The 15,970-nt window shown below is 34.4% G+C and overlaps 1 protein-coding gene across 4 annotated transcripts; it reads left to right on the top strand.

Annotated features, from left to right (window-relative positions):
- The first annotated feature begins 3,400 nt into the window (after positions 1-3,400).
- LOC106165189 (zinc transporter 6-A-like) lies at positions 3,401-15,888 on the top strand. Of its 4 annotated transcripts, none has more exons than XM_013543300.2 (13): positions 3,401-3,671; positions 5,079-5,131; positions 6,675-6,770; positions 6,980-7,064; positions 7,323-7,365; positions 7,579-7,644; positions 8,006-8,086; positions 8,323-8,358; positions 8,621-8,764; positions 13,442-13,561; positions 14,086-14,188; positions 14,448-14,564; positions 14,804-15,888. In XM_013543300.2, the coding sequence occupies exons 2-13, from the start codon at positions 5,087-5,089 to the stop codon at positions 15,350-15,352; spliced, it is 1,485 nt and encodes a 494-aa protein (XP_013398754.1). In that variant the 5' UTR covers positions 3,401-3,671; positions 5,079-5,086; the 3' UTR covers positions 15,353-15,888. The 4 variants fall into 4 exon arrangements, with proteins under 4 accessions (XP_013398754.1, XP_013398761.1, XP_013398769.1 ...); XM_013543307.2 differs by having other exon boundaries at positions 3,539-3,656; XM_013543315.2 differs by lacking the exon at positions 5,079-5,131 and having other exon boundaries at positions 3,545-3,671.
- Positions 15,889-15,970: the final 82 nt, after the last annotated feature.

The following is a 15,970-nucleotide window of genomic DNA, read 5'->3' as shown; positions in this document are numbered from 1 at the left end:
TAACTGTTGGGTGTGATGTAGAATAGACATGCTGTATATTTGGATATGCAATTTTAAGGTGGTGTTTGATAACTTGTTTTGATTGTTGTTGAGAATGTTGTTCAGATCATGAGGGGGAACAAGAAGAGGTGACAGTTTGCCTAACAAGAGATCATTAAATCCTAGTTGAAATTTGTGAATTTCATTGGAAAGTTTTGTTGCAAGTGTAGATTGGTGAAAAAGTTTGGCCAGAGCTAGTGATGTAAAGTGAATTTCATTTTCGATAATTTTTACATCTTTTCCTAAAGTTTGTGCCATGTTATGGTTGTCAGAAATAAGGGACATAATTTTTAAAGTATAAAAATCTATCGCTTTGATAATTCTGCTTCTCATGTGATCTCATATTATGCACACAAATTCAAATTGCAGAAACATACATTGTATATGTATGACAACAGGATAACTTTGGTAAAATTGGTGCAATACAGACCATATTTCAACTTGGGCTGTTTCTTTGAAATGCTCCTGTAAGATACACAATATTATGTAAAACTGGTTCCATTGTGTTAATTATCATGGATTTATACAGTTAAATGCTTGGTAAAAAAAATAATAAGAGCATATGGCTTTTACAGAAAGTGGTTTCAGATGAGGCCAATTTTCAAGTGTGAGCTGTAATAACATAACAATATTCACCAGAAGGTTAAAACAGTAGTTCAGTTAGTTTCTTGTTATTTTCATCCTTCTCCATTTTTTCTTTCAGGGGACCATTTCAGATAGTTCACCACTCTGTTTAACACTTCATTTTTTGTACAGGTATATTTTGATATCATGACGTCTGAAAAATGTTCTGTAAAAAATGTAGGCGTACATGTATTGAACGAACACTGGCACATGTGTATGTATAGGGCTTGTATATCTGTGTATATCTTGGCTTATTGAGGGATTAATAAAAATGAGGTTAACATTGGGTGTTTAACTCCAGCCAAATGCAAAATGGTAAAACAATAGTTTTGAGCCTTTGCTGCATAAACTGGAGATGATAGATATTACTAGGGGTATTACCAAAGTGATTGGAACAAGTAAAGTTCAAATCATGTGGCATGCTGAGAACAAAGGAGCTAAGAGAGTTACAATTAGTTAATTACAACCTATTGTCTGCTAGTAAAAGTCATTTAGTACTTAGTCTGGAAGTCTTCTCTATCATATGTGTAATTGAATTAAAGTGACCACTCTGGCAACCCACCTGGCTGGAAAGCCAATGCTATTGTATACGTGAAGGTATAAAAAGATACAAATAAATGTAGGGGTTAGTAGTCGGTACTTAAGAGGACACTACACTGATCTCTAGACAGCAAAACTTGGTGTTATGTTGGTACTCATTATAAGACGCGCCTGATCGAATGTTTGTAACTTACAACAGTTTGTAGCAATTTACGCGCGTTTGTAATTTTGGACACACAATTTTCTTCAAAATATTTGTTACTCTTAAAAAGTTACAAGAATTTGTAAGTTACATCCTTTCCAGGATACGACCCCAGGCCTGTAACCTGTCCGTGAAAAAGAAAAAAGATCAAGATATATTATCGCTGGCTGAACGTTTTGCCTTTCTACAATTCACCTCTAAAATCTGTAATCAGCCATGGTTGATATTGTAACTATGGTATTGAATAACCACATTTTCGTCATCTTCATGGGCAGGTTTTGAAAAATATTTGACTCAATCTGCCTTCTTGCCAAATAAGATTTTAAGTAAATGATACGGTTTGGGGGTGAACAAGCATGACGACAGGGACAGACACAAACAGAATATAAACATACATTAACACTGCCTGTATATAAAGATAGCCGAAGTACTGCTTCCTTTATATTAACAAAGGCCTATAAACTTGATAATTTGTAAGTGGGTGCTAACGTAAATTGGGCCTAAGCGTCAAGTTGATAAAATAAAAATAAATCGCCATACTATTGAGGTGAAATAGAGCTCCCGACGGGGCCGTAGCGATAGTCCGAAGGTTCAATAGTCCGAAGGTTCATTGGTCCGAATGTTCACTATAGAAACTTCAGACCAATGAACCCATGATTAAAAAATCGATGAAAATGTTACCACTTTTCGGACCAATGAACCTTCGGACCAATGAACCTTCGGACTATCGAGACGCCCTCCTCCCGACTATATGGATTTGTGGCCTTCGTCATTACTATTTTCAATTACAAAATTAATAGGTCGGTGTGCACCTTCCTCTGCTTATTGTCCCTAATAAAGGCAGTGCTAGTCCATAGCTCCTTATCTCCATATCTTACTTGCGCCTGTTTGGATCCAGTTTATGTCAAAATTACAAAATTTGTTGACATCAGACCAAAATGACTGTCTATTTATCTAGAGACATATCTGTGAATATCTGTCGAAAATCAATCTGTCAAAATCACGATCTGAACTCAAGACAGGAAAAACTACTACACTGTTAAATAACATCTTAACATCGCCTTAAAGCTTTTGCAAACAAATTAATGATTTTGTGGTGCTTTATTGCTGATATCAAGATTTGATTATTAAAAATGTTTAGTAAATACATCTTTTTAGAGAATATACCAAACTTTTAGAAACTGGTGCGACGAAATGTTGTTTCTTTGAAATACTGTACAAACGGCAGGGGGCGTCTCGATAGTCCGAAGGTTCATTGGTCCGAAGGTTCATTGGTCCGAAAAGTGGTAGGCCTAACATTTTCATCGACTTTTTTAATCAAGGGTTCATTGGTCCGAAGGTTCTATAGTGAACATTCGGACCAATGAACCTTCGGACTATTGAACCTTCGGACTATCGCTACGGCCCCCAAACGGCATACGGCAAATGATTTTGTATTGAAGAGAAAAAGTACGCTTCATCTAGATTTTGTATAACTAGTATAAATTGCACACTTTTCTCCCTTTGTCCAAAATCATTTTCTTTGTGAATAACAAACAGAGCGTACTTATTATGAAAAAAATAGTAATAATAAAATTTAAGTTACAAAAGCAAGAAAAGGGATTTTATATGTAGGGCCTAATGGGCATAGGATCTTCATAACAAGTGTAGGCTAGTTGGTCAAAAGTCAGCTGAAAAGTCAGTGAAAAGTTGCCCATGCCCATTGATTCTCAACTGAAGATAGACGTTCAGTCCACTAATTAAAAAACCGCGTAAGACGGCAGCTGAAACGATCTGTTCAGTTCCCTGCAAAAGGTTAGTCGAAATCGGTCATATACAGCTACGCTGGCTACATGTTCATATCTATACTATTATTTAGAAAATCAAAAAATTTCATCTGTGCCAGGTTTAATTCGACAGTCTGCCTAACATAACGTTAAACTGTAGCCGTAGCCTACGTATATTGGCAGGTAGTTTGGCCTAAGGTTTTAATAAATATTGAATTCGTTTAAAAATACGTTATAGGTTTTGATAACATATTTTGCATTATGTTATTCTAATACCATATGCTTTATTAAGTCGCTTTATAAAGTGGATATCGGAATCATTAACCCATCGAAAATCGGTTTGGCAAATGGACTGGGGATTGTCTTGATAAGGCCTCGCTTTCAATAAGTAGGTCTATTCTTCCGGTATTTTTTATTCGGGTCCACGTCTCATCATACTGTAGAAGGATTTAAAATATGTACTCTTAAAACATTTCAAACAGCAGGTATTGTAAATAAGGGTAGGTAATAGATCGACCTATATTTCTAATTCAATTGTAACGGATCTTGGTTTTTTGTTTAGAAATATCCGTATGGAAATTTTAGTGATGGCTTTGTATTATTTGTAGACGGTATCTGTGTTTTCAATTACAGTCAGGTTGTCTACTAAAATCGGTACGATGCCATTTTATTGCTTTAAACGTACCGCAGGAAACTAGCCAAACAATGCACTACGTTATTTAACTCAATAATACTTCCAAATGCAAGTCTTAGATTTCCTAGGCTATGGTTTTTAATATTCAGTTGTCATTGTGGTGACGTTCTTTGATCAGTGGCCCTGCTTTTCAAATAAATTAGTTTTGAATATTATTAACTATATTCGATGTTCACCCTTATATTGCCTCCAGCCCTCATTAATTTGAATGGACTTGATATTTACATTACATAACTGAATTTAGAAAAAAAGTTTAAAATAAGAATTGTAACTTTTTTTTTGGGGGGGGGGAGCTGCTGCTTCAGTACCAATTTGCTGTCCATGGTGAATTAATTACTGTTCTCAGGCGGCCTGCTGAGCATCATAAGAACAAAAAAAAATTTTAAGATTTTTAAAATCACTCATGCCATTGTTACATTTTCCACGCCCCTAAACCAATCATTTATACCTCCAAATTTTTTTTAATGCAATCAGCCCATTACCTGTGATTACGACTACTAATTCTGGGTTTGTTTTACCTGGTAGGTTAGTAGGTTTCGATCAGGGGTAACTTTTTGTGACTGAAAAAATTTATATAAACTTTTTTAAACAAATTTTCCATTACTTCAGTTTAGCCTTTGCATTAGTCTGAAGTTGTCCAATTCATTTGTTAAAGGAAATAGATTCTTAAATGAGCTTATTAAGGGAGCAATGGTCATCCCATGCTTTCAGCATAGACATTTGTATTACAAGTGTGGTTGCACATGTATTTAATCAGTTAATATACTTTACTGTGAATTTTTAACAATTTTCTTAGTACAAAATATAAGATTATGGAAGACAGTAGTTTACTCACCCAAACATTTTGCTTGTATTTTATTCATCTCCCATCGCTCATTCCTAACCAACTTGTAACTACTCAGAAACCAAATTTGATGAATATTATTATTATTGGTTTGTGTTACAGTTTGAATGGAATTAAAATTGTGAATATTTAAGACCGCAGATTGAAAAGATTTATCTTTAAATCCCCCCCCCCCAAAAAAAAAGGGGGGGTAACATAAATGTTACATTTGATACCCATCACGCACTTATATTTGAGGACTTCTTAGATTAAGTCTGATCTATTATTTTTACTTTTTACACTTGGTGTGGTATATTGAGCTGCTTTCCTTTGCCTATTTTTAGTTTAATTTAGTTATTTTAACTTGTGGTGTTTTGGATTCACTTGTAGACACAGCTATGAATGGAAAACACACTGCTGGTTTGGGTGGTAGTGTTGCCCTGGTGAGTGGTACAAACTGTCAACTTTCTATATGGTGTTTTAATCTCTAGGAATTTGCTCTGACTTATAATTAGATTCAGCTTTGAATGTAAGGCCACACTTTTTTAATTTTATGGATGACATCCTGCGCGCGCACGGATTTTCGCCCGTTCTCCAAAAAAAAAAAAAAAAAAAAAAAAGCCCCCCCCCCCCCCCCCAGCCCCCAACGAAGTCGGTTGTCGCAAACGTTGTTAAGGAAATGAGCTTTCTGCGCATGCGTATTTTCGCCACGTGGAAATGCGGCCACTTTGCTGTCAAATTCATCTCTAGGATTACTTTCAAATTACACAACAATAAAAGTCATCAAGAGAACGGGCGCCATCGTTTTGGATTGGTATGCCATTGATATTGGGCATGGAGATATCACCTTTTTACAATTGTGCGAAAGGCTGGAGGCGGCCGAAACATTTCTGTGACATTCTGTATAAAGCAGCACATTAATACCAGGTTTTCTGTAGTGAAAAAAGGGTCGACAAGGGCGTCGAGGTATTTGGTGGCTGAAGGTCGGACAGGCCACCTGACAGTTTAGCTGCTTCGTGTGAGTTGAAGTTGACAAAATGGCATCGTCTGAAATGACCTTTAATAGATTTGGTAGTATTAAGCATATCTTTGCATCATTTTTTAAACATTTCTGTGAAGTGTTCAAAATGTTTTAATATTCTGAGAATACAAATAAAGACGCACTGTTTGATTGATATTTGTTTTATTGATTGCTATACCAAATGAATGCATGAAATAACCTTAAATAGATTTGGTAATATGAAGTATATCAATTCATGACTTTTTTTTTACATTTCTACGAAGTATTGACAATGCTTTAATATTTTGAGAGCATGGATAAAGACATATTGTTAGTTTGATACGTGTTTATGTGGTTAAATTTGTGTTTCCAGCTGTGTACTGACAGCATTCCTTTACTTAAGCAGTTTTTTTTTTTTTTGGACTGTTTTTTTTTTTTTTTTTTTTCGCCCTCTCGCACCGATTTTGGGGTACCCAGAGGATGTCATCCATAAAAATAAAAAAGTGTGGCCTAATCTATAAATTGTTGTAGAATTTAAAAGAAAGCAACAATGCATATCAGTGGAGCTAGTTTCCCCTGAAAAGAAAAAGGAAAGGTGACTCAACCCTTTCCATGTCTACCCAGAAGTAAAATGAAGTCCACATTAATATGTTCATGTTCTCAGCACTGCAGTATTTTAAAAATTCATATAAAATAGAGAAAAGGGGGTACATGGAGAGAAGAAAGTTATTGTTAAAGCTGTGTAATAAAATGTTTTCAAAATAATTAGCAGTGTAACAATATTTTGTTTGAATCATTTTGTTTTAAAACTGACATTTAAATCTTTATTTTCAAGTCTGTATATATCTGAAATGCAATATTTCATAAATGATTTGGTAAGACAAATAATTCATGTTTAATTCATTACATAGCAATTCTGATGAAGTATACAAAATTCTGATGAAATGTTAGAAACTATTTTTATCATTCCTCTGGTTATGTCTTAGGGAACTATTCATCCATTTGGACCTCACAACAGCAGTAGAAATTCATTTTTGAAAATGGTTGCCAAGGAAATGGATTTTCTTATGGCAGAGCCCAAGGTTGGTTAATAACAGTATAGCTTAATAGTGATAAATAAAGTGTGGCAATCTCAGCATGGTTGTACATGTAATACTGGCTTACCAAATATAATAATGCACACATGTATATGTGATGTAACAAAAGTATTTCAAGATTAACTGGTATATACCAGAAGAATCCTGAAGGGTCCAGTGCAGTTATAATAAAAGAATTATTTGATTTATTTCAGGCAAGGAGGATCATTGCCTATGCAGCAGTTAATATTGTTTGTGTTTTCATTTTACTTCTTTGGTGTCACTCAACAAACAGCATGGGTAAGAATAGCTTTTTAGATTAGGAAAAAAACATTTACTTATAAATAAAACTTTAGAGCTGAAATGAATGTTACTTTGAGTTCTAGAATATATGAATAAAACAGGATGCACTAGTAATTGTGCCCAAAGTATCAGTGAAAATAATGCATTGGAATTTTCTCTTTGACATTTCATCTCTAACATTTCCCAAATCACAATAAATACTGTTAAAGGCCTCTTGCTAAAATTCATATTTCAATTTCATACTGTCTTTTTCAGCACTGACAGCTTACTCATATCTGGCAATATTTGATTTGCTGAGGTAAGTGTGGATATAGAAGAGTGATTTTGCTGAAAGGATACAGATATTTAAAGTGCAACATGTCCTGATCCTGAAACAAAAAAAACTAAGCATGTTGTATCACAGCCATAGTCTACTGTTTCATGTTGTTGTTTTGCATTGTATATTGTATCAATACAGTTGTATGTTGACAATATTAGGAACCAATTTTATGATGGGATTGTTCATTTTTAGGTTGCTGACCGCACTGATAACCCTTTGGGTTCAGAAACAGGGTCCATCTTCTGTTTTTTCCTTTGGGTATGTATATATGCTCTCCTGTGGACCAGTCTTTATCACTCTGGGTCTGTTTAGCAAAGCTGTAACTGGCTCAGTGCCTTTGTTTTCCTCAGATGCAACATGTAGAGTAGAAGGGAATTAAGCTATAATGAAAATATGTTAGCTGGTACTTAATGCTAGGTAAAGCGTTCTTTGAATTCCAAATTTACCAGGATCATAGGTCAGTTGCCCATGTTATTTTATGAAATGTGATTTTTGGATCAAATTTGTAATTTAGTATAAGGAACAGCACAGAGGATATAGGAAGAAAACGTTTGAGAGAGCATGTCAGGATGCAGAATTTCAGTAAAAGAAAAATGAATGACTGTATTATGTGTTTCAGATATGAGCGTTTTGAGGTGTTAGCTGTGTTCTCAAGTACAATGTTGGCACAACTAGGGTCCTTCTTTATCATTAAAGAAAGGTAAGGATCTTATTTTTACAAGTAACACTGTTTTGCAAAACATATTGCAAAAAAAGGTGTGAATATGATTTATTTATAAGCAGTTTGACAGCAAAAAGTGTCAGGTTGTTAAAAAAAGTTTGATAATTTTGTGTTAAAGTTGTCTTCATATTTGTGTAAAGAAACAAGACACTGACAATCATGAATGTCATTTTCATCATCTGGGTACATTTATTGCACAATACATATTGTTTCAGTGTGGAAAGAATGATACAGCAACCAGATGTTCATGAGTAAGTATGCATTGGTTAGGTTAACTGTATAATTAGTTATATGCCAGGACCCAAGCCTGTCTACCTGCCTCCCTCCATCTGTCTCCGTCTGTCTCTCTCTCTCTCTCTGAAGCATATTGTGTGCACGTTTTTTGTTTTATATTCAGCACTGTTAACTTTATATATATAAGCATATATATATATATAAGCATGAGCAAGTATTATGGTACCTGATTATTTCAATAACTTGTGTGAAAATATTTTAAATTGTTGATTTTTTTAGAGGCAGGCTATTACTAGGAGCCTTGGTAGCTTTCTTGGTTCACATCTTCATGACATACAGTGTTGAAAACAAGGCATTCAACCATGTTGTGGAGGCTTCCAGTTCTAGTTGGCTTCAGGAACATGTAGCTGACATCAGTGAAGGGTGAGTTTGTTCTCTCACCACCAGTCATACCCAACATGCAGATTCTTCAGTAACCACAGTGCAGTGTATATAGACAAACAAATTTATTTTAAGACAATGAAGCAGCAGCTGCGGTTGCTTTAATTACATGTACGTAGTAGTGCTGCACAGGCCAAGCAGGACTGCTCTGAGGTTGATACTGTTTACAAAAAGAAAACGTTATTAGAGCATAAGTCATTTTTTATGTACAGACACAGATGTGTCTGTACATATAGCCATCATCTGCGTCTGTCGTCGCCGTCGCCGTCGTCGCCGTCGCCGTCGCCGTGCACTTTTACCGATAACACGATAAATGGAAAACTGTTTTTTCTTTTGGTATGAAACTTACAGAACTGATGAATATTCATAATACGCAGGTCAAGTTCGAAAATCAGCATGATCGGGTCACTTTTAGGGAATTTATGCTGTTTTTTCACTTTTTTCAGCATATATGCAGCACTGATAACACGATAAGTGGAAAACCATTTTACCTTTTGACTTGAAACTTACAAAACTGATGAATATTCATAATACGCAGGTCAAGTTCGAAAATCAGCAAGATCGGGCAATTTTTATGGAAGTTATCCTGTTTTTTTTTTTTTTTTTTTTTTTTTTTCAATTTTTTCAGCACTTTTATAACACCGATAACATGATAAGTGTAAAAATGTTTTTCCTTTCCTTGGATTGAAATTTACAGAACTGGTGAATATTTATTATACGCAGGTCAAGTTTGAAAATTGGCATGATTGGACTATTTTTACAAAAGTAATGCTGTTTTTTTCCCTTTATTCAGCATACATGCAACACTGATAACGCATTTTAAGGAAAACCAATCAGCCTTTTGTCTTGCAACTCACAGGAGTGATCAATCTGACCAGTATACAGATCAAGTTTGAAAATAAGCTTGATCAGTTAAGTTTTGATGAAGTTATTAGCCTTTTTGTATATAAGTGGTTTTTCTTCAGATTTAATTCTTAAGCATGTTAACAGTCTCATAACGGTACTAATTGGATATGTTAAAGTGTTGTTTTAACATTTTCTGCTTCTTAACAATATTGTTAGTTGATTATATAAAAATGACGGTAAACCTATTATCCTGCATTGTGTAATAAAGTATCAAAAATGGAAAGGAACTCATCATTGCAGTTCGTCAGATTCAATCATTCACTATGTTCAGAATCTCCAAATGGAGCTAATTGGACATTATAAATTGTTCTATTGATATTTTTCCTATGTCAACAATTTTCCTAGTTGATCATTTAAAAATGACAGTTAATTGATGATGGTTTTATGTAAAAAAGGTGTTGAAAATGGAAAGAAAATCATTTCAGTACAGTTATCTCTTGTTAACATTTTGGCATTTTGAAAGTGTGACCCTAACTTCCATGTCCTTGGAGACCTTTCCATATCACATTTTCTGAATATCCATGATACTTTTATTTTTTTATAAAAAATTTGATGGTCATTATGCTGTTAAGTATTATGTTATATTGCATGAAAGTTAAAGAAAACCCTATTTTGGACACTGCTGCCAGGATAGCGATTAAGGGAAAACCATGTTACTTATGATAATCAACCTTACTGAAAAGAGTGAAGTGCAGCTTGTGTTGGAAAACCATCGTAATTGTTTTCTGTTTTGAAAGCAATGCAGTACAGTGCTATTTGGTGCAATAAATGTATATGGATAGTAGGGAGTTAATTCAGGGTTATAAAATAATTTGCTTAATTGATTTTCAAGTTATTTCAGGGTTATAAAATAATTTGCTTAATTAATTTTCAAGTGGGTATTAAATGAGATTACATAAACACACATTGAGATTTCATTGTAAAGTCCCATCGGTTTAGCTTTCTTAACTGTGTCACATAATTAGGAATCGATGATTATTATGCAGGTAAATGTTATTTAATATGGAAAATAAGTTTACAAAAAAAAATTTGTGTAACGCTTACATTAATGCTAAAGATGAATAACAGTGCCTTATTATTCTCAAACTCAATAGGGTTATTCATATCATGTTAGTAATTGTACAGCTAGATTAAAAGTTTGAATAGCAGCTTTATTGGTATTTTTTGTTATGTTTTATTTTACATTTTCTTTTAATTTTTTTATGCTGTTTTTTCACTTTTTTCAACATATATGCAACATTAATAACACAATATAAGAAAAACAGCTTAGCCAATTGTCATTATACTCACAGGAGTGGTCAATCTTACAAAAATGCAGGTTGAGTTCGAAAATCAGTGTTATCGGGCCATTATTTTAGAAGTTGTACTGTTTTTTCAAATTTCCTCAGATTCAATTCTTAGGCATGTTAACAGTCTCATTATTGAACTAATAAGATACGTAAAAGTGTGTGTTTGATATTTCCTGCATCTTTACAACATTGTTAGTTGATTATGTAAAAATGATGGTAAACTTGTTATCATGTATTGTGTAATCAAGTGTCCAAAACGGAAATAAACTCATATCATTGCAGTTTGTCAGATTCAATCATCCACATCTGCCATGATGACCATGATGGGAAAACCGTGTTCGTTATGATTGTCAAACTTTCAAAAAAGAAACACAGGACTAAAATGCAGCCCAAGTTGGAAAAGCAGTCTAATGGGCTTCTTTTTCTGGAAGTTATTCATTTTAGTGAAATATTCATTATCTTTTTGGCATATTCATTGTGGGACTCGGAGCTCCCATGGACATGAAGCCGGATGGTAATCAAATTTTCTACATGTTCATGCTATTTATAGTCAATAATCAAAAATTGGTGATAATTATTCTATAATTTATTATGTAATGTTACATCAAAATTGACAATAATCTTTTTGCACTGCTACTGCAAACATGAAAAGAAAACTGTGTTATTTATTATTATATTTAACTTAAAGGGATAATAACTCTTCGTATGAGATCTATATTTCACAATGAAAACATTGTGAATAACTCATAGAAATATAATATATTCTGTTTTACCACAAAAACGGCAGTTATAGCTATTTTTTCTGATATCTGAGCTTGTCTTTAGACCACGTGACCTCCATTGATGGCTATACTCTGTTAAAATCTCTTAAGAGATTTTAACAAAAAAGCAAACTTTTTAGAAAAAAACCAGGGACTAACTTTGAATGTAAAAATGGATTCATTAACCATTGGTAAGTATGGGAAAATTGTTGTTTACTCCAGGAAAATTCATTTTTTGGCCGAAACGAAGAGTTATTATCCCTTTAAGAGTATGATTTTTAGGATTGGCATGCAGTTCAAATTAGAAAGCCAGGTCAATTGGGTTATCATTTATTATTGAATTTAATGCAATTTTGTGTGAAATTTCATTTTTCTCATTCTGGCACTTTTTAAGTATAAACTTGAACTCTGATGGGCCTGAAGCCTTATGCTTTTACTCTCATCGGTGTTACCTGTTGTGCAAAATTAAAATTTGATGTTGACTGTACAGTTAAACATAATGTATTATTGCATCAGAAGTGGTAGTCTCCTATTTTGTGCATTATTGTTTTGTGCTCTTCTTAAGTTGTGACTTATGGGCCTGAAAGACCTTTGAGAGGGTCAGTCTATAAATTTCCCTTGGGTATCACTTCGCTAATTTCAGTTATAAAGTAATTTGCCTAATTGATAGGCTACATAAAGCACACTTGTGATTTGAGATTACATAAAGCACACTTGTTGATATTTCCCTGTAAACTCCCATAGGTTAAGCTCTCTGCTAGATTAATAATAAGGAAGCAGTGATAATTATGCAGGTAAATTTTGTTTAATATTGCAAATAAGTTTTATATATATATATATATATATATATCAAACTGAAAGATTAAAAGTTTGAATAGCAGCTTCATTGGAATTATATTTACCTCTGCCAAGGAGGTTATATTTTCACCCCTGTTTGTCATCAACATAACTCAAAAAGTTATGGACCGATTTTGCTGAAATTTTCAGGAACTGTCAGAAGTGGGCCAAAGAGGACAAAAATCAATAATAATCAACAATTGCTACCTTGGCAGAGGTCTGCACTCTCGGAGTGCTTTTCTAGTTTTGTTGTTTTCCTTTATAATTTTTTCTCAAACACTTGCATTTGTGACAACTCTCATCCGCCTGAGACTCTGACATTTCTGTTTTTCCACATAAGCAGTTGTATTGTTTTTATGTCTTTAAACATTATGTTACTTATGTAATATTATTTTATGCACTGTCATCATTTTTCAAATATTGAGACTTACATCATGTGAATTTGAACTCTCATGGTCCTGAAACTGTAATCTTATTGAAAGGGTAGATTGAGACCATCTTCTGGGACTTCCGGAAGACAGTCAGGTTATTAAGTTTATATTGCCTGGTATCTATTTTTTTTTCTGTTGGAAGACCATCAAAATGGAGGATGGATCAAAATAGATACTTTGGAATACTGTCAGAAAATATCTCTGGGTCCGCTCATGTTATTGACCATTTTACCTGTTGTGCATGATTAAAATTCAGTGTTGACTGACAGTGCTATTATAAGCATTATTTATTATTGCATCAAAATTGACAAAATGACCTATTTTGCATCTTTATTTTATAATTGAGGTCAAAATGTGAAAAATAAGCTTTCTTCAAGAGTGGCGACATGTGGAGAGGAACCTGGGTTGAATGATTCATTTCAATTCGTTTTTCAGATTCTGTAAGGTGGTCCCTGGACTAAGCAGGCTGTTGCTACCTAGAATCAACCCCTTCGCTCTGATAGCATTTGCTGGGGCCACAGCTCTCTTTGTCACCTATGTTCTCATAGACATGTAGTAAGTGAGATACTTGTACTAGTAATATATCTTCTGTGGTCAGTTTCACAATAACACTGTAGACAGAAAGTAAGTCTCAAGTTTTTGGTTAAAATTTTGGTCTGCTTCAATTTAAAATAAATCTGCATTAATAGAGAAGCTGGCGAATTAAAACTGTAGCCACATGTTTCTTCTTATGAAGCAGCAACAATATTTCATTCAATTAGCACAACAATATTTCATTCAATTGGCACATTACAGATTTGTTTGGTTCAAATCAGACTAAGACTGGTTAAGTAAGACTAAAATTTTCAGTTGTGAACTTTCAAGAATTGTAATTTATTTAATCAAAAAGTTAAACATCCAAAGTCAGCTAAGCAATTTTATAAGACAGTTATCCTGGGAATAGTATTAACAGGGTATCTGTCTAGAGGACAACAATTTTATGCAATGTATAGTGTTATCCATAGGATGGTCCTATCCAGTGTTGGTGAAACTGGACCCAGATAAACTTAATGTGCAGGGTTATATTTTGTTCTCCTTAGTAATTACCAAGCTGCAGACACCTGGGCAGCTATGTGTATCTCAGTGATGACGTTTGGCACCATGTTTCCCATGGCTGTTTACAGTGGGATGATCCTTTTACAGGTGAGACTAAGACTGCATTCAGAACAGATGATCAGCAGACTAACTGGTCCACAGATCAAATATGGCCGACCCCACTTGGAAGCGCTGTTGTATAATCCCTTAATGGTCTCCCTGCCTGATACAGAGCAGAATACTAGACACACATGGGAATATTGAATGGGGAACATTCTTTAGTATTTTGTCTTCGTATGTATCATATTTAACTCGTGGTTTCTTTTTCATGTTTTTGCTTTGAATATTATTGTTTACTTGTTTGCAGACCACCCCCACCTATGTGATTGGTCAGCTGGACAAATGCCTGAGAGAGGCCTCCACTCTTGATGGGGTTTTAGAGTTCAGAAATGAACATTTTTGGACTTTGTCATTTGGAAAACTGGTAAATAACAGATCTTTAGAAATAAGAGCAAAAATTCTTGTAGTAAATGTAATTTTTCTTTACAAAATATTTGAAAATGGAATAAAGGTCAAGTCTCCACTTGATAAAGGTTTTCTGAAATAATAACTAGAATAAATTATTTGCAAGTCCAGCTAAGAACTGCTTGTTATCAGTGCATTTGGGCAGTGGAATTCCCATTTTGTTAACCATTTGTAGTGAAATTCCCTTTTTTTTATCAGGCTGGTTCTCTCCATGTAAGGATCAGACGTGATGCCCAAGAGCAGTTAGTACTGGCACATGTTTCCAGCAGGCTTTCCAACATAGTCTCAGATTTAACTGTTCAAGTCTTTAAAGATGATTGGACCAGACCCACAGCCTATCAAATCATCCACAACAGTCCGTTTCATTCAGAATCTTCATTATCAACAATAGGTGTAACACCACCTGTAAAACTTCCCCTGGGGTCAGAGACCAGTTCTATGGTCCCCCCAGGAATTCAGCCATTTACACCTTATAAAAGTGGACAGTATTACACCAGCACACCCATGGTGCCACAAGGCACTAGTGCTGCCATCTATGGTAGCAATCCTCCCTCAGCTTTTAACAAAACTGATTTTGCCACAGACAGTCTAACTCCTATACAAACTCCACAGAGTGGAAACATGGCAGGGGTTATTCCAGGGAAAAACTCTGTGCGACTGCAGCAAGGATACAGAACCCCAGACCCCAAGACTGGAGGGCTGAATTCAGAGTCTGTGACTTTGTATGCTCCAGGGACACAGAGGTGATGCAGAATAAATATGTAGTGCTGCAAATAATGATGAGATGTGTTAGTTAGTAGATGATAGTGGTTAGTTTCCAGTAAACTCCAAGAATTCAGGGTGTCTGGATTTGACCTGTTACCACAGATATTATATGCTTTACACACATTTGTAGTTATAAAAAGTTGTGTATGGGTATATGGAGTTTGGTATACAACACTAAATACTGACTGTCATTTGCACATGCTATGAGAATTAGTCTTGTCTCAATAAATTTTGGGTCAGAATTGGAGTTAAAAGAATTAGTGCAATGGACAGATGCTTTTAAGTGAAAAGAATTGTGCATACAGCTTCAAAAAACGGTCAGTTCTTTAATTTGTAATATTTTTTAACACACCTAGAAAATGTCAATTTGTGAGAAATGAAAATTTCACAAAAGTAAAAACTTGAAATCAGAGAAGAATCTCATCAGCTGTGTTACGTACTAAGAGTTAAGTCATTTTCTTCAATGAACAGCTGTAACAAATGCAATTTGTGTTAAAATAAGAAAATTTTCAATATTATCCTATCAGTTGTCCTTGTTGAAGATTGTTAGACATGGATGAATGTAATTTGATGAGTGTGGAATTGCAGTTTGGATTTAAG

This window comes from Lingula anatina, chromosome 2 (assembly GCF_051362555.1).
Source record: "Lingula anatina isolate TDL-2025a chromosome 2, LinAna3.0, whole genome shotgun sequence".
NCBI lineage: Eukaryota > Metazoa > Brachiopoda > Lingulata > Lingulida > Lingulidae > Lingula > Lingula anatina.
The sequence above is the reverse complement of the archived record's forward strand: the minus strand, read 5'-3'. Positions and strand labels throughout refer to the sequence as shown.